Source organism: Mobula birostris, chromosome 1, assembly GCF_030028105.1.
Source record: "Mobula birostris isolate sMobBir1 chromosome 1, sMobBir1.hap1, whole genome shotgun sequence".
NCBI lineage: Eukaryota > Metazoa > Chordata > Chondrichthyes > Myliobatiformes > Myliobatidae > Mobula > Mobula birostris.
The window spans coordinates 48,779,681-48,798,705 of NC_092370.1; the positions used below are offsets into that span (position 1 = coordinate 48,779,681).

At 39.7% G+C, this 19,025-nt stretch overlaps 1 protein-coding gene across 3 annotated transcripts in view; it reads left to right on the plus strand.

Annotated features, from left to right (window-relative positions):
* The window catches only part of rb1cc1 (RB1-inducible coiled-coil 1), a 192,443-nt gene that overhangs the window by 68,487 nt on the left and 104,931 nt on the right, over window positions 1–19,025 (plus strand). For all 3 annotated transcript variants that reach the window (XM_072254930.1, XM_072254939.1, XM_072254948.1), the window contains exons 9-12: window positions 2,188–2,374; window positions 2,469–2,550; window positions 10,844–10,908; window positions 14,829–14,932. In XM_072254930.1, coding sequence (XP_072111031.1) covers window positions 2,188–2,374; window positions 2,469–2,550; window positions 10,844–10,908; window positions 14,829–14,932 — 438 coding nt within the window. The remainder of the gene's footprint in view (window positions 1–2,187; window positions 2,375–2,468; window positions 2,551–10,843; window positions 10,909–14,828; window positions 14,933–19,025) is intronic.

Genomic DNA, 19,025 nt, shown 5'->3' on the forward strand with positions numbered 1-19,025 from the left:
GTATAGTTGCTATCAATAAGGAGAAGGTGCTTGGGAAGTTGAAAGGTCTGAAAGTAGATGTATTACCTGGAACAGATGAACTACACAAAATTGTTCTGAAAGAAGTAGCTGAAGAGATTGTGGAGGCATTAGTTCCAGAGTACTGGAAAGCTGCTAATATCACTCCATTCGCTCAGAAGAGAGGGAGGCAGAAGCAAGGAAATTACAGTTAGCTTGACTTCAGTGGTTGGAAAGATGTTGGACTCAATTATTAAACATGAACTTTGGGGTACTTGAAGGCACAAGATAAAATAGACCAAAATCAATATGGTTTCTTTAAGGGAAAATCTTGTCAAACAAATCTGTTGGAATTATTTGAGAAAATAAATAGCAGGATGAACAAAGGAAAGACATTGGATATTGTGTACTTGGAATTTCAGAAGCCCTTTGACAAGATGCCACACAAGTCTGCTTAACAAGGTGCCGGTGCTTGAGTGTGTTCTGCAGGGGTTGGTGTTGGGATTGCTTTTTTTCATGTTGTACATCAATGATTTGTTCAAAGTTCAAAATATATTTATTATTAAAGTATGTATGAATTATACAACCGTGAGATTTGTCTGCTTATAGACAGCAACAAAACGTGAAACCTGAAAGAACATGATTTTAAAAAAAGGCCAACAAGTTTGCAATGCCCAGAGAGAGAAAAAATAATTCATGCAGACAATGAAGACAAGTAACAGAATTCAGAATGAAAGTGAGTCCACAGACCCAAAGCCCGGGGCTGCCAGAGCAGGCCCATAGCCTCAGCCTCTGTTCATCACATAGCGAGGCAAATCGTTGTAAAGCTTGCAGACAGGAAGACTGGAGCAGGACACAGCCTCAGCCTCTGTTCATCACATAGCGAGGCAAATCGTTGTAAAGCTTGCAGACAGGAAGACTGGAGCAGGACACAGCCTCAGCCTCTGTTCATCGCATAGCGAGGCAAATTGTTGTAAAGCTTGCAGACAGGAAGACTGGAGAAGGACACAGCCTCAGTCTCAATGCTGCGGAGTAAACGTCACGGAGCAGTGAGCAGAACTGGGCTGACCCTCCCAAAAACTGCCGTTTCAATTCATCTGGCCTGGCTTTTAAATTCTGTCATCCAAATCCTTCTGGTTTAAGATAGTGCTACTGAAGATGGGTGACAGCTTATTGGCAGTTTATAAAGCAAATACAACTTTATTTTTTATTAATAACATCTTTTCTATGGAAAATTGTGGCAAGCTATCACCTTAAACAATGAAAAAGCAAACGAAGGCAAGACTGACTTGAAGGTCGAGGTGTGCAGGTGCAATGCAAAATTGGAATGAGGTCCAGGCATGTTTGAGACGGAGGCAGAGTTAGAGTGAGTGAAATGGAGAGAGGTTGGAGCAGAGGAGTTTGGAGCACATCCACCTAAACTGGGAGAGGTTGGATTGATCTAAGTACTGGGCTGATTTGGAAAGGTCGGGTATGGTCTGGAAGATGGTGGTGGGTTTCATGCCCAGGGCATAATGATGCAGCGGGGTCCAGGTCGTAGTGGAGGGCATGACCTTTCATTGGAACCAGAAGCATTAATTGTATTTCTGTCTACTACAGCAATTTAACCTGCACACATAATTTCATATTTATTATGTAAGTACAAGAATTTCAAATGAAAGCTAAGTTACACAGCAAGATGTCTTGGTCGGTTAATTACTGGTATCAAGAATGTCAATTACTGCCAGTAATTACATCCCCTCTTGCTACTGAATCTTGACCATTACAGTTGTAAAACTCTATGCAGAATCTAGTTGTTGCCATTTTTAATTTTTAAGCATTAATCCTAATTTAGTCTTACTTGTACTTCAAGATAATTTTTGCTTGACTTTACTAATCTACAAAATAGATACTCCTGCTCCCAAAGTGTTGAATGTCTTCTCTTGCTTGATCTGATGTTATGAGTTGGCACTTTACCCTTCAAAAATTGTTTTAAATCCTAAAAACATGAGGAACAATACAATAGCTGATATTGGTATTTAATTTTTGCAGTGAACAGTAAATTATCTCTTTAGTTACAGAAAGCTAGGTTTGAAATTCCATTCAAGAAGATTTTGTTGACTTCATTCTTGTTGCAAACAGGTCTGTCCCTTTGATTCTTTTTTTTAAGTACATGATGATTAAATCTGATTCTGTTCATGTATTTGTCAGGTGGTGCTGTTATGTAATGCTGCATGCAGATCAAAATGGTGAAAAACTCCAAGCTTTACTACGGCTTCTGACAGAACTGCAAGAGAGAGTGCGAATCGTTGAGGCACTTAGCACTGTTCCTCAAATGTACTGCTTAGCTGTTGTGGAAGTAGTAAGGCGGAAAATGTTCACTACACATTACAGGGAGGTATGTTGAACAGTTCGAGGTTTCATTTACCAGGTAATATTGACACGCATATCCAGAATTTAAAAATTATTTAATTTTTGTTTTTCCTTGCAAGTGGGCTGGAGCTCTAGTAAAAGAAGGAAAACAGCTTTATGAAGCAGAGCGAGCTAAGAGAGAATCATTTGGAAAGCTATTTAGTAAGTTTTTTTTGGTATTACCCATATTCATTGAATTTGTGCCAGACAGCTATCATTGAGTAATGATTGCAACACACATAAAAGTTGCTGGTGAACGCAGCAGGCCAGACCCTACGAAGGGTCTCGGCCTGAAATGTCGACTGCACCTCTTTCTAGAGATGCTGCCTGGCCTGCTGCGTTCACCAGCAACTTTTATGTGTGTTGCTTGAATTTCCAGCATCTGCAGAATTCCTGTTGATTGAGTAATGATTTATTTCTGTGACCTTAAACTTGATTACAATTTTGCATGCAATTTTTCTGACCTTGTTTCTGAATGTTTTTGTACAGCTGTAATGTATTTTACATGTAGATTGAAAAATGCAGCTCAACACTTATCTTTTCTGCAGTATCCTGCAGGAAATAAATTGCATGTGTTTACAACAGACCCCTTACAATGTACCCCTTTAAAGAAATTAATTGATCTTTTCTGTTGAGTGACATGTATTAATTAGCTTTTGACATGGCAATGTGTTGATTCTTGAATGTTTCTTTTTTCAGCGTCTTAATGAGGTCTTTTCAGCAGTGGGGAGGAAACTGCTTTAGTTGAACAGTCGTCCAGGATTTCACACTTTGTCAAATCTAATGCTCAGCCCTAATTTTCATTGATCTTCTGTAACTACATTTGTACAGGCTGTGACCTTTGGAAAACCCTTATTCCAGCTCCTTAGTTTTTATGTACTTTTCTTTAGATGAGGCTCTTTTTAAAAGCTCCTCTTCAATTAAGCCTTTGGTCACCTGATCCAACAGCTTGTTTATTATGGTTTTTGTTTAGTTTGCCAATACTTTTGGAAAGTGTCCCTCGGTATCTTACTTTTATTAATAGTATATAAGAACAGTTAGTTATTGACAAACTTAGCTATTCTTGCAGATTTGCAACTTCAGATGGTGAAGAATTTTAATTGAGAGCTAAGCTGTTTATAATTTTTGTTGCTGTTTGCTAAGAGAAGATTCAGACCATAAATATGCTCTTTTCCCTTCTGCAAATAATGGTCCATAATTTCCTGCTAGAAGGTGAGATATATTTATGGATGACAAAACTCTCAAATCTCTCAACTTCCTTACTTAAGCAGACTCTAATCTCTGTTGTTAATGTCTTGCACTGTAGTAGAACTTCCTTACCTGAGATTGTTCATATAAGCTAGAAAACCACAATCCATGTTCACTGTCCCTAATCAGTCCTTATCTATCAAAATACTTATATATCTGGTCTCTGAGAATATCTTCCATTAACTTTCCCATTACTGATTTCGGGCTCACCCATCCACAATTTCTTGGCTAATTCTTGGAGCCTTTATTTAAGAACGAAACAACATTTGCTATCCTGCAATCCTCCGGCACCTCACCCGTGGCTAAGAAGGTTTTAAATATTACTGCTAGGACCCCTGAAATTTCTGCACTAGCCTCCCACAGGGTCTGAGGGAATACCTTGTCAGTCCTTAGCAATTTATCCACATTAATTTGCCTGAAGACAGCAAACTGTAATCTGTATAGGGTCCGTGACCCCATTGCTGCATTGCTTACATCAATAGATCCGTTGTCTGTCCCCTGAGTAAACATCGATGCTAAAAAATCAATTTAAAATCTCCCCCATCTCTTTCAGCTCCATGCTCAGACTGCTACTCTGATCTTCCAGAGGACCAATTTTGTCACTTACCATCCTTTTGCTTTTATTATTTCTTAGGATTTTCCTTCACCTTGTCTGCTAAAGCAACCTCATGCTGTTAGCTGTCCTGATTTCCTTCTTAAGTGTTTTTCTTTTGCATTTCTTGTACTCCATAAGTACCTCATTTATTCCTACCTGCCTATACATATAGAACATAGAATAGTACGGCACAGTACAGGCCCTTCGGCCCACAATGTTGTGCTGACACTTAAACCCTACCTCCCATATAACCCCCCACCTTAAATTCCTCCATATACCTATCTAGCAGTCTCTTAAATTTCACTAGTGTATCTGCCTCCGCCACTGACTCAGGCAGTGCATTCCATGCACCAACCACTCTCTGAGTAAAAAACCTTCCTCTCATATCCCTCTTGAACTTTCCCTCCCTTACCTTAAAGCCATGTCCTCTTGTACTGAGCAGTGGTGCCCTGGGGAAGAGGTGCTGGCTGTCCACTCTATCTATTCCTCTTAATATCTTGTATACCTCTATCATGTCTCCTCTCATCCTCTTTCTCTCCAAAGAGCAAAGCCCTAGCTCCCTTAATCAAACCTGCTATGCAACTCCTTTTTGTTTTATCTTAACCAATATCTCGTTAAAACCAAGGTTCCATAAACCTTTTGTTTATTCTAACAGAATAGCAGAAATTATTCTAACAGCCTTTTTTTCATCTTACAGAAACATACAAACTGTGTACTCTCAATATTTCACTTTTGAAGGCCTCCCACTTACCAAGTACACCTTTTCCAGAAAACAAGCTGTCCACACCCGTGGCAATGAATTCCACACTTGTCAGATCCTGATATCATCAAAATTACCCTTTCTCCAATATAGAATCTTAATTTATCCTTCTGCATAATTGTATTGAAACTAATGGCTTTGTGATCACGAGTTGCAAGGTGTTCCACTACATGAACTTTTGTCACCTGCCTTGTCTCATTCCCTAACATGCGATCTGGTATTGCACTGTCTCTGGTTGGAATGTCTATGTACTGATTAAGGAAACATTCCTGAACACACTTAACGCTGTCTCATTCAGCAGTTTTACAGTATCAGAGTCCCAGCCAATATGAAGACAGTTAAAATCGCCTACTATCATAACTTTGTTTCTTGCAACAGTCTACAATCTGTCTAAAAGTTTTCTCCTCTAAATCCCATGGACTGTTGAGTAGTCTATAATATAATCCATAAATGTGGTCATACCTTTCTTATTCCTCATTTCTGCTCATTAAGCCTCAATAGGTGAGCTCTCCAGTCTGTCCTGTCTGAGCACTGCAGTGACATTTTCCCTGACTAGAAATGCCACTCTTTCCCCTTTAATCCCTCCTGCTCCATTGCATCTAAAACAGTGGAACCCTGGAACTTTGAGCTGGCAGCCCTGCTCCTCTTGCGACTAAGTCTCACTAATGGCTACAATGTCATAATTCCATGCCCTGAACTCATCTGCCTTTTCTTGCAATATCCCTTACATTGAAATATACCCATTTCAGAACGCTAGTCCCACCGTGCTCAACGTTTTGATTCCTGACCTTGTATGTAGGCTTAATACCATCTTTTTCCACAACCACTCCTTTCTGCCAGGATGTTGGACCCTTCCATTTCGGGTACAAACCATCCCTTCTGTACAGATCCCGCCTTCCCTGGAAGAGAGCCCTATGATCCAAAAATCTGATGCCCTCCCTCCTACACCAACTCCTTAGCAATGATTTTCCTATTCTGGCCTCACTCGCGTGTGCCACAGGTAGCAAACCTGAGATCACAATTCTGGGTTCATGACTTTTATCTTGGCACCTAATTTCTTGAACTCTCTTTGCAGGACTTTCTAACCATGTCATTGGTACCGACGTGGACCATGACCTCTGGCTGCTCACCCTCCCGTATCTCGAACCGAGATGTTCCTGACCCTGGCCCTGGGAGGCAACAAGCCATCCAGTAATCTCATTCTCATCCACAAACCTTCTTTCTGTTGTTTTAGCTCGCCTCCTCTCCACCCCCCCCCCCCCCCGTCTCATCCTCAGTCAGAGACCTGACCACTGTGGCTTTCCTCTGAGGTCATATCCCCCCCCCCCCCATAGATCCAAAGTAGTATACCGGTTGCGGGGAATGGGTACCCTGCACTGGCTGCCTATCCTCTTTTTTTTTTCCCCCCTCCTAACAGTCACCAAGTTACCAGTGGCCTACACCTTGGGTGTAGCTACCTCACAGTAGGTCCTGTCTTTTATCAACCCCTCAGCCACCAGAATGATCTGGAGTTCATCCAATTCCAGCTCCAACTCCTTGACAGGGTATATAGAAGCTGCAGCTGGATGGACTTCTTGCGGTTATAGACATCGGGGACATTGGAGGTATCTGCCTTCTCACATTCCGCAAGAGGAGCATTCCAGTACGCTGTCTGGCATTTCCACTGCTCTAAATGTGCAAAAAGGAAGAAAGAATAAATAACAAAAAAAGTATCTACCTAAGGCTTGTGCATTTCTTTGCTGAAGCCTCGATTAGCCACAGTCTCAATTCCCCACTCCATCACTGGTCCATTCACACAATGGCTGCTCCACTTAAATCTAATCTCTTCTTTTCTATTGGTCTTTGCCAAGTACCTAATTTTGAGTAATCCAACGTCTCCTTTGAACTGTGGCTTGCAAAAATGTGCTGATTACTCCCACTCGCTTCTTTTAAACTTTGCTGACAAGATGCAGCAGGAGACAGTGTAAATGACAACATATGGAGACCATTTAGCCTGTGTTACCATGCCAAATGGTTATTTGCATGTATGGAGTTGGAGAACTTTATAGAGCACTTCCACAAAAGATTTTGTGAATAATAGTAACAGAAATGCTAGTTGACTTTTTCACTCTCTCCAACTGCAACTAGCATCCCACTATCTCCCTTCTTTCCATTGGTTTTCTATTGCACTCATGATTTTTCAGCTACATGGTCCTTTGCTTGATTTGTTCCACTTTTGTCAGTAGCGTCAGTGGTAAATGGGATTAGTTTCATCATGTAATCTGCCATCAGGAAGAAGGTACAGAAGCCTCAAGATCCACACTACCAAGTTCAGGTACAGTTAGTACTTCTCAACCATCAAACTCTTGAACCAGAGGGGATAACGCAGAGTGTGTCTCCACAAGATCATTGTCTTCCCCAAAAAGAAGTCCTGGATGAACTATGAGATCCGCAATCTTCTGAGGGCCGAATCAGAGGCATTCAAGTCTGGTGACCAAGAAAGTTACAAGAAGTACAGCTACAATCTCTGGAAAACCATCTCATGGGCAAAGTGGCATCCTGGACTAAACATGAATCAATGAAGGATACTCAATAGTTACGGCCGTGCTTGAATGCTAGCACCTCTTATAAAGTTAAATTAAATGACATGTGCGACAACAGGGCTTCAATTCTGATGAGCTTCTATGCTTTACTTTGATAATCAAAACATGGAGGAACCATCACAAACTCTTACAGCCCACAATAATCCTGTGTTTCAGTCTGAGTCTGATGTGTGAGCAGCTTTCAGGAGGGTGAACCCATGAAAAGCATTCGGCCCAGATGGGGTATCTGTGCTGATGATTTGGCTGCAGTGTTTACTGAGATCTTTAACCTTTTGCTTTAGCATTCTGCAATACCCACCTGCTTCAAGCAGGCTTCAATTGTGACAGTGCCTAAGAAGAACATGGTAACCTGCCTCAATGATGATCATTTAGTTGCACAGTGATGAGTGTTTTGAGAGGTTGGTGATGAATCATATTAATTCCTGCTTGAGAAGTGATTCAGATCCATCTACTCCAAGTGGTCCACAGCAGGTGCCACTTCAATGGGTCTTCACTCAACCCTGGAACATCTTGAAAGCAAAGATACATACATCAGGATGCTTTTTATCGACTGCAGTTCAGCATTCAATACAATAGTCTCCTCAAAACTAATCAATAAACTTCAAAACCTTGACCCCCGCCAATACCTCCTTGTGCAATTGGATCATTGCTTTCCTCACTTGCAGTCCCCAGTCAGTTTGGGCTAGCAACAACATCTTCTCCACAATCCCTATTGGGACAGGTGCACTACAGTGTGTGTGCTTACCCCCTTGCTCTACTCGCATTACACTTATGACTCTGAAGCTAAGCAGAGCTCCAATGCCATATTCACGTTTGCTTGTGACACCACTGCTGTAGGCCAAACCAAAAGGATGATGAATCAGCATATAGAAGGCAGATTGGAAATCTGGCTGAGTGGTGCCACGACAATAACCTCTTGCTCAATGTCAGCAAGACCAAGGAGTTGATTATTCTCTTCAAGAGGAGGAAACCAGAGATCCATGAGCAAATCCTTGGGGATCGGAGGTGGAGAGGGTCTGCAACTTTAAATTTCTCAGCATTATCATTTCAGAGGACCTGCCCAGCACCCAGCACACAAGTACAGTTATGAAGAATGCACGATAGCGCCTCTAATTCCTTCAGAGTTCGCGAAGATTCAGTGTGACACCTAGAATTTTGACTAAATTCTATTGATGTGTAGTGGAGAGTTTATTGAATGGTAATGTTAAAGCCTGGTGTGGAAACACCAATATCCTTGAACAGAAAATCCTTCAACAAGTACTGGATATGGCCCAGTCCATCGTGGGTAAAGCTCTCCCCACCACTGAGCACATCTACATGAAACACTGTCACAAGAAAGCAGCATCCATCTTCAGAGACCTCTTCCACCCGGGACATACTCTCTTCTCGCTGTTGCCATTAGGAAGAAGGTACAGGAGTCTCAGGACTTACAGCACCAGGTTCAGGAACAGTTATTACCCCTCAACCATCAGGCTCTTGAACCAAGGGAGGTAACTTCACTCAATTTCACTTGCCACATCATTGAAATGCTCCTACAACCAATGGACTCACTTTCAAGGACTTTTCATCACATGTTCTCAATATTTATTGCTTATTTATTATTATTATTATTTCTTTTTGTATTTGCACACTTTGTTGTCTTTTGCACACTGGTTGGATGCCCAAGTTGGTGTGGTCTTTCATTGATTCTATTATGGTTATTATTTTATTATGAATTTGAGTATGCCCACAAGAAGATGAAGTGCAGTGTAGTATATGGTGACATATATATACTTCTACTCACCCCATCACTGAACTGTACCCACAACCTACAGGCTCACTTTTTGACAACTCTTCATCTCATATTCTCAATATGTTTGCTTATTTATTATTATTACCTTTCTTTTCTTAATTTTATCCTTTGCATGTTGGTTGTTTTGTCTGTCCTGTTGGTGTAGTCTTTAATTGATTCTATTATGTTTCTTGGATTTACTGAGTTCCTCGGGGTCAATATCACAAATGACCTGACTTGGTCCAACCAAGCAGAGTCCACTGTCAAGAAGGCCCACCAGCGCCTTTACTTCCTGAGAAAACTAAAGAAATTTGGCCTGTCCCCTAAAACCCTCACTAATTTTTATAGATGCACCATAGAAAGCATTCTTCTAGGGTGCATCACAACCTGGTATGGAAGTTGTCCTGTCCAAGACTGAAAGAAGCTGCAGAAGATCGTGAACACGGCGCAGCACATCACACAAACCAATCTTACGTCCGTGTACTCACTTTACACTGCACGTTGTCGGAGCAGTGCTGCCAGGATAATCAAGGACACGACCTACCCAGCCAACACACTTTTCATCCCTCTTCCCTCCGGGAGAAGGCTCAGGAGCTTGAGGACTCGTACGGCCAGATTTGGGAACAGCTTCCTTCCAACTGTGAAAAGACTGCTGAACGGATCCTGACCCAGATCTGGGCCGTACCCTCCAAATATCTGGACCTGCCTCTCGGTTTTTTTGCACTACCTTACTTCCCATTTTTCTATTTTCTATTTATGATTTATAATTTAAATTTTTAATATTTACTAATTTTAACTATTTTAAATATTTTTAATATTTAATATTTGTAATCCGGGGAATCTGAAGCTCAGAATCAAATATCGCAATGATGATTGTACGTTCTAGTACCAATTGTTTGGCGACACCCACAATAAAGTATAAATTAAAGTAAAGAGTATGTTCGCAAGAAAACAAATCTCTGGGTTGTATATGGTGACGTATATGTAGTTTGATAATAAATTTACGTTGCACTTGGAAAAGATGGAATCATTATACTCAGTCCAATTGGCAAACTTTATTCTCTAGCCACTGACCTCATTCTTGGCTTTTTCTTTACTCTCATACTTTGTAGGTTTCACTTTTTTATGATATATAATTTTTAAGGTATTGGCATATATTTTACTTGTGGCTCTGAACATCCTACTTGATTGATGTTAATGGATTCTTCAACTACAAAAGCACTGATATAATAGAATGATATGATGTACCTCCCCCTTTTTTTTTTCCCCTCTGCTTCTCTATGCTTCATTCTTCTTTTAGGGTACTCTTTTTTTAATCTTTTGTCATCTTTCTTAATCACAAATTTAACTTGTGCTTGATAATGTTTCAATGAAGCACCATGAATTGTTTTACTATTGAGTGCAACTTGGCCTATGTTTGTTTCTTTTTATATAAACTGTGCCTCTTTGAAAGTTATTGTCTGTAAACTGTATATTTATACTGAGGCTTTTCTCTGCAGGAAGATCGTTTCTTAGAAATCGCTTGTTTAAGGGGCTTGACTCTTGGCCACCATCATCATTTTGTGTATGTATAAAATTTTATTTGAGTAATTAAAATATTACATTTATTATAATATCACTGCCTCCTTTCAGTGATTTTTATGATTTACATATTTAAATCATAATCATTTAAGTACTCGCTTTTAATGCCATAATTTAAGACTATTTCAGAATTTTTTTCCTCAACTAGCAGGTTGAGCTTTTTATATTTGGTTATAGAGGCTTTAATGAATTCCCAATGGGTTATGTAGATCCTAAATGAGTATTTGAGCTAATCAGCAATTTGGAGAAGCATTTTCTTTATCATGGAATCTGTGAAAATTATTACCTTTTTTATTTTTCTTTTAAATTAAATAAGACTCTACATTCTCAGCTCTACTATTCTCTGGTAGTGTTAATTATGCTAAGAATATGCCCCCCTTGGATGGTATTTCCTTTCTAAGCTACTGTTACTAAAATATAGACATGAGGTACTCAGCATTTTGGGTGCGTTGCTGAAGTATAATTTTTGACTATTAAATTGTTCTGAAATTGAACATTTATAACAATATCTATAAGTGCTGGTACTGGTCTCAATTGCAGAATCATCCTTATATGTGCTGTGAGCAAATAACACTTAATTCACCAAGACAACTCTGCCTTCTCTGTTACAAAGGAAGAAATATCCGGAATAAGGGAGATTAACTTGTAGCACAGTTAGATTGGCATGTATGATGTTGTGGGCATCGCTGAATCATGGCTGAAGAAAGATTATAGCTGGGAGCTTAATGTCCAAGGATGCACAATGTATTGAAAGGACAGGCAGGAAGGCAGAGCGGGAGGCATAACTCTGTTGGTAAAAAATGAAATCAAATCATTAGAAGCAAATAACATGGGGTCAGAAGGTTCTCAGTTGTTGTGAATAGAGCTAAGGAACTGCAAGTGTGAAACAAGGGGAGTTAAATACAAACTTCCAAACAGTAGTAAGGATGTGGTCTACATATTACAATGGGAGATAGAAAATGCATGCCAAAAGGGCAATGTTACAATAGTCTTAGGGGATTTCAATATGCAGGTAGATTGGGAAAATCAGGTTGGTGCTGTATCCCAAGAGGGGTAATTTCTAGAATGCCTATGAGATGACTTTTAAGGAGCAGCTCATGATTGAGCCCACTAGGGGATCAGCTATTCTGGATTGGGCATTGTGCAATGAACCAGAATTGATTAGACAGCTTAAAGTTAAAAAAAAACCCTTTGGGGCAAGAGATCATAATATTTTTGAATTCGCCCTCCAATTTGAGAAGGCAAACCTAAAGTCAGATGTGTATCTGTATTACAATGGAGTAAAGGAAATTAAAGACATGAGAGGAGCTGGCCAAAATTGATGGTGGTGGGGGGGGGGGGGCAGTGAAACACACAGGCAGGGATGATAGCAGAGCAGCAATGGCTGGGATTGCTGGGAGCAGTTCAGAAGGTGCAGCATATATACATTTCAATGAGGAAGAAGTTTGCTAAAGGCAGGATGACACCATGACACCACTCCGGCTGAAAAGAGATGTCGAAGCCAAAGAGAGGGCCTATAATAGAGCAAAAATTAGGAAGAAGTTAGTGAAGCTTTTATTTGTTGTAATTTATGTTTTATTGAAGTTCAACAAACAAACATTTCCATAAGATTATTTCAGATACTGTACATACATCATATAGTCATATTTGTCGCAAATCTCCATATAATATTTATCTGAGGTATACACTTCAACTTAGAAAAAGTCATAAAGAAGAAAAAGATGCAATACAAAGGTAAATTGGCCAATAATATTAGAGGATACCAAAAGTTCCTTCAGATATAGTGTAAAAGAGAGGTGAGAGTGGATATCGAACCCCTGGAAAATGATGCTGGAGAGGCAGTAATGGGGTTCATGGAAATGGCAGACAAACTGAAGAAGTATTTTTTATCAGTCTTCACTGTGGGAGATACTAGCAGTATGCCAGAAGTTCAAGTGTGTCAGCAGACTGAAGTGTGTGAAGTTGCCATTACTTGGGAGAAGGTTCTTGGGAAATTGGTCTGAAGGTAGGCAAGTCACCTGCACCAGATTGTATACGTCATGGGGTTCTGAAAAAGGTAGCTGAAGAGATTGTGCAGGAATTAGTAATGATCTTTCAAGAAGCAATTGATTCTGGTGTGGTTCTGGGAGGATGGAAAATTGCACATGTCACAAGAAGGGATAGAGGTCGAAGAAAATAAATTACACGCCAGTTAGTCTGACTTCATTGTTTGGAAAGATGTTGGAGTCTGTTGTTAAGGTTGTGGTTTTGGGGTTTCCTTAAGAGAGACAAATCTGTTGGAATGCTTTGGAAAAAATAATAAGCAGAAAAGTTAAAGGGGAATTATTAGATGTTATGCATTTGGATTTTCAGAAGGCCTTTGACAAGGTACCACACATATGGCTACTTACCAAGTTAGAGCCCCTGGTATTACAGGAAAGATACTAGCATGGATAGAGCATTGGCTGTTTGGCAGGAAGCGAAGACTCAGAATAAAGAGAACCTTTTCTGGTTGGCTGCCAGTAACTAGTGATGTTCCACAGGGGTCTCTGTTGGGACTGCTTTTTACATTATATGTCAATGACTTGGATGACAGGATTGATGCTTTTTGGCTAAGTTTGCAGACAATACAAAAATAAGTGGAGGGGCAGGTAATTTAGAGGAAGTAGAGAGGCTACAGAAGGACGTGGATAGATTAGGAGTATGGGCAAAGAAGTGGCAGAAGGAATACAGTGTCATGAAGTATATGGTCATACACTTTGGTAGGAGAAATAAAAGGGTATACTATTTTCTAAGTAGCGAGAAAATGAAAAAATCCGAGGTGCAAAGGAACTTGGGAGTCCTCGTGCAGGATTCACTATGGTTCATTTGCAGGTTGAGTTGGTGTTGAGGAAGGCAAATATGATGTTGATATTCATTTTGAGAGGACTAGAATATTAAAGCAAAGATGTAATTTGAGGCTTTATAAAGCACAGGTGAGGCCTCACTTGGACTGTTTTGAGAGATTTTGGGCCCCTTATTTAAGAAACAATGTGCAGACGTGAGTGAGTTCAAAGAATGTTAACGAAAATGATTCCAGGATTAAAAGGTTTGTCATATGAGGAGCGTTTGATGGCTCTGGGCCTCTATTCACTAGAATTCAGAAGAATGAGGAGTAACTTCATTAAAACCTATCTAATGTTGAAAGGCCTCAAAAGAGTGGATGTGGAGAGGATGTTTCCTGGGGTGGGAGAGTCTAAGACCAGAGAACACAGCCTCCAAAGAGAGGGGCGCCCTTTTAGAACGGAGATGAGGAATTTCCTTAGATAGAGAGTGGTGAATCTGGAATTCGTTGCCACAGGTGCCTGTGAAGGCCAAGTATCGGGTATAGTTAAGGTAGAGGTTGATAAATTCTTGATTAGTCAGGGAGAGAAAGGGTATGGGGAGAAGGTAGGAGATTGGGGCTGAGGGGCCAAATGGAACAGCCATGATGAATTGGTGGAGCAGACTCGATGGGCTAAATGGCATAATTCTTCTCCTTTATCTCGCGGTCTAAAAGCTTTCTATCTTGCAGACCATGAGGGCCAATCTCTGATTATCAGTGTTATTGGAGACTAGTTATCTCTTCAACTGCAGGGGGCTTGCCAAAGATTGTTAAGACAAAATATGAGGTCTCTTCTCTAGCAGATCTACACTTAACAAAAGTCTTTAAATTTTGCTATATGACAGTAGCTCGACTTTTTGTCTTTTGTTACTTTAGAAATTACGTTATTTCTCTTCCAAAAAGTGTTATTTATAAAAATTACAGCAATTCTAACACAGTTAAGATACTCTCATTTCTTCCACTTAAAAAAAACTCCATATGTAAGAAGCCATCATAGTTAGCTCATGAATTATTAACAGCGTTAAATTATTAATTTAAGTTATTAACTTTAACTGTTGCAGACTCACAAGCCTCGTATGTTTGACTTTGAGCTTCCTGATGTATCCTTGACTGATTTGCAGTTTCTGCAGTCCTGTTGCCCTTCAGAAGTTCAGCCATTTCTCAGGTAACTTGCACATTGAGTGTTTCGAGCTTGATGCAAAGCAATACAATACAAAGATGAAGACCTCGTGTTGACCCTTTGAATAAAACCTTAGAAACAAAATATTACTTTCATATAAATACTCTGATTATATGCACCAGTTTTATACTTTTATAGCATTCAAGGTACTTGAATGAGTTCAGATTATCTTTAAAGTGTGACAGAAATGGAAATTTCCTTTTTAGTAAAAATTGTTTTGTAACTGAAGACGTTGAAGAATGCGGTCCTTTCTGATTTGATTGAACTGTGACTTCTATTCCATGATGAAAAAGCTCAGAAACATTACCTGCTGAATATGACAGGCCTCTTAAGTATCCTGAGCCATGAGTACATTTTTATAAAATTATTTATTCTTTAGGCTGACTGTTGAATGTATGTTTTGTGTGTAGACAAATTTAAATGCCACTTTATTAAAGGAAAATTGTTGTAGTAGTAATTTTTCCAGTGGGGCAGAAAACTTCGCATTTGAGCGTAATAGTATCCGAATTCTCAATTCTGACTATTTTCAGTCTAGCACTAAGGCAGTATTGTGCTATTTTTTTAGATGTGCCAACATACCCCGCCCCCCCCACCCCAGCACTCTGCTAACCAGGATGAAAGGAATGTTTTGCTTGTGTTGCAATTTATTTGGATATAGGCAGTTATGAAATGATTATATTATTGCATATAGCATAATTTTGAAGAGTATTAAATATATTAGTTTTGGGATAAGTGTTATGTTGCAACTTCAGTAGTAGTATTTATTAGGCATTCATATTTTAACCAATACTTCTTGTTCAGTAATCACTCTGCTCAATTTGAAAATGATTGTATTTTTTTAAAAGACATCTTTCTCTTGCAAAACTAAAATCATTGAGAATGTTAAGTCTGAGAACATTTCCTTCCTTTGCTGGGTAAACTGGTTTTGTTTAACTGGCACTTAAGCTTTCTACCATCTCCCTGCCAATAACTTCTAGGCCAGAGCACCTTCGATTACATCTTTTAACTTTAAGACTGCTGCTGCATGGAAAAAGCCACAAGGCAGAAGGTTTCATGCAAAGGTTTATTAGAATGTGAAACAATTTTCTACAAAAAGTTGCAATATGTGAACAAACCATAGAGCATGATAAATCTAACAGATGAAAGGAAAAAACAAATGTATAGGTTTTAAAAATGAATCTAGTGTATGTGAATTTAGTAAGCCATTATTCTTAATGGCAATGTGCTGTCCTTTGTATGCATTCATTATTTCCAGAGGGCTACAATTTGCAGTGCTTTGAGATGGTATTTTACTGGAGAGATTTAGTTAACATACAAACTGTTAAATGACTTGGCATTAAATTTATTAAAAGAATATACTGGAATTATAGTAAAAATTTTAGGAAAGCCAACACCTGACTTCTATATGATTGCTTTTGTGTGATTGATGCAATAAAGCATCTCCCTTTTGTTCTGGGTTCTGCTGTAGTGGAATCATCATTTCCATAAGACATAGGAGCAGAATTAAGCTGTTGGGCTCATCGAGTCTGCTCCATCACTTGATCACGGCTGATCCGTATTTTTCCCCTCCGGAACGCCATTCCCCAGCCTTCACCCCATAACCTTTGATGTCGTATCCAATCAAGAACCTATCAATCTCTGCGTTAAATACACCTAACAACCTGGCCTCTACAGCTGCCTGTGGTAAAAATAACAAGAATTCATCATCCTCTGGCTAAAGAAATTTTGCTGCATCTTTTTGCTACATCTTTTCACTACAGTTTTCTATCCTGAGGCTTGTGCCCTCTTGTCCTAGACTCCCCCACCATGAGAAACATCCTTTCCACATCTACTGTCCAGGCCTTTCAAAATTCGAAAAGTTTCAATGAGATCCTCCATCATTCTTCTAACTTCCAGCGAGTACAGACCCAGAGCCATTAAACGTTCCTCGTATGATAACCCTTTCATTCCCAGAATCATCCTTGTGAACTGCTTCTGGACCCTCTCCAATACAAGCACATCTTTTCTTTGATGAGGAACCCAAAACTGCTCATAATACTCAATGTGAGGCTTCACCATTGCATTATAAACACCCGGCATCACCTCTCTGCTCTTGTATTCAGGACCTCTCAAAAGGAAAGATAGCATTGTATTTGCCTTCCTTACCACCAACTCGATCTGCAAGTTAACTTTTAGGGTGTTCTGCACAAGTACTCCCAAGTCCCTTTACATTTCAGATTGTTGGATTTTCTCCCTGTTTAGAAAATAGCCTGCACATTTATTTCTACTACCAAAGTGCGTGACCATGTATTTTCCAACATTGTATTTCATTTACCACTTTCTTGTCCATTCTCCTAATCTATGTCCTGCAGCCTACCCGTTTCCTCAACACTACCTGCCCCTCCACCAATCTTTATATCATCTGCAAACTTTGCAACAAAGCCATGTATTCCATCATTTAAATCATTGATATACTGTATAAAGAGAAGTGGTTCCAACACCGACCCCTGTGAAACACCTCTAGCTGCTGGCAGTCTACCACACAAGGACCTTTTTATTCCCAGTCGCTGCCTCCTACCAATCAGCCAATACTCTAACCATGTTAGTAACTTTCCTGTAATACTATGGGATTTTAAGTAGCCTCATATGTAGCACCTTGTCAAAGGTCTTCTGAAACTCTGAATATACAACATCTGCTCTATCTGTATTCCCTTTATCTGTTCTACTTGTAATCTCCTCAAAGAATTCCAACAGGTTTGTCTGGCAAGATTTCCCCTTAAGGAAACCATGCTGACTTTGTCCTGTCTTGTCCTGGGTTACCAAGTACTCCATAATCTCATTTTACCAATAGACTCCAACATCTTCCCAGCCACAGAGGTCAGGCTAACTGGTCTATAATTTCCTTTCTGCTGCCTTCCTCCTTTCTTAAAGAGTGGAATGACATTTGCAATTTTCCAGTCCTCTGACACCACATGTGAGTCCAATGACTTTTGAAAGATCGTTGCTAATGTCACCACAATCTCTACCTCTACTTCTTTCAGAAATCTAGAGTGCAGTTCATCTTGTCTGGGTGACTTGTGTACCCTTAGGTCTGTCAGCTTTTTGAGCACCTTCTTCCTTGTAATAGTAACTGTACTTACAGTATAACATCTGGCACAGTGAAGACTGATGCAAAATACTCATGTAGTTCATCTGCCATCTCCTTGTCCCCATTATCATTCCCTAGCCTCATTTTGTAGTGATCCTATATCAAGTCTCATCTGTTATTTTTGACATAAGTGAAAAAGCTTTTACTATCCACTTTGATATTGTTTGCTAGCTTGCTTTCATATTTCTTCTTTCCCCTTTTAATGATTCTTTTAGTTGCTCTCTGTAGGTTTTTAAAATCTTTCCAATCCTCTATCTTCCTGCTAATTTTTGCTTTCTTCTATGTTGTCTCTTTTGCTCTTACATTTGTGTTGACTTCCCTCATTAGCCATGGTTGTACTATTTTGCCATTTGAGTATTTCTTTATTTTTGGAATATATCTGTCTTGTACTTTCCTCATTTTTCCCAGAAACTCCCATCATTGCTGCTCTGCTGTCATCCCTGTCAGCATCTCCTTCCAATTTACTTCAGCCAACTCCTCTCTCATACCACTGTAATTTCCTTTACTCCACTGAAATACTGCTACATCAGACTTTACTTTCTCTCTATCATATTTCAAGTTGAACTCAATCATATTGTGATCACTGGTTCCTAAGGATTCTTTTACCTTGTGCTCCCTAATTGCCTCAGGTTCATTACATAACACCCAATCCAGTATAGTGGATCCCCAAGTAGGCTCAATGACAAACTGCTCTGAAAAGTCATCTCATAGACATTCATCAAGCTCACTTTCTTGCGATCCATTCCCAATCTGATTTTTCCAATTGATCTGCATGTTAAAATCTCCCATGACTATCATAACATTGCCCTTTTGACACACCTTTTCTGTTTCCTGTTGTAATCCATGGTCCACATCCCAGCTACTGTTGGGAGACCTATATATAACTGCCATCAGGGTTCTTTTGGCCTCGCAGTTTCTTAACTCAACCCATAAGAATTCAACCTCTTCCAA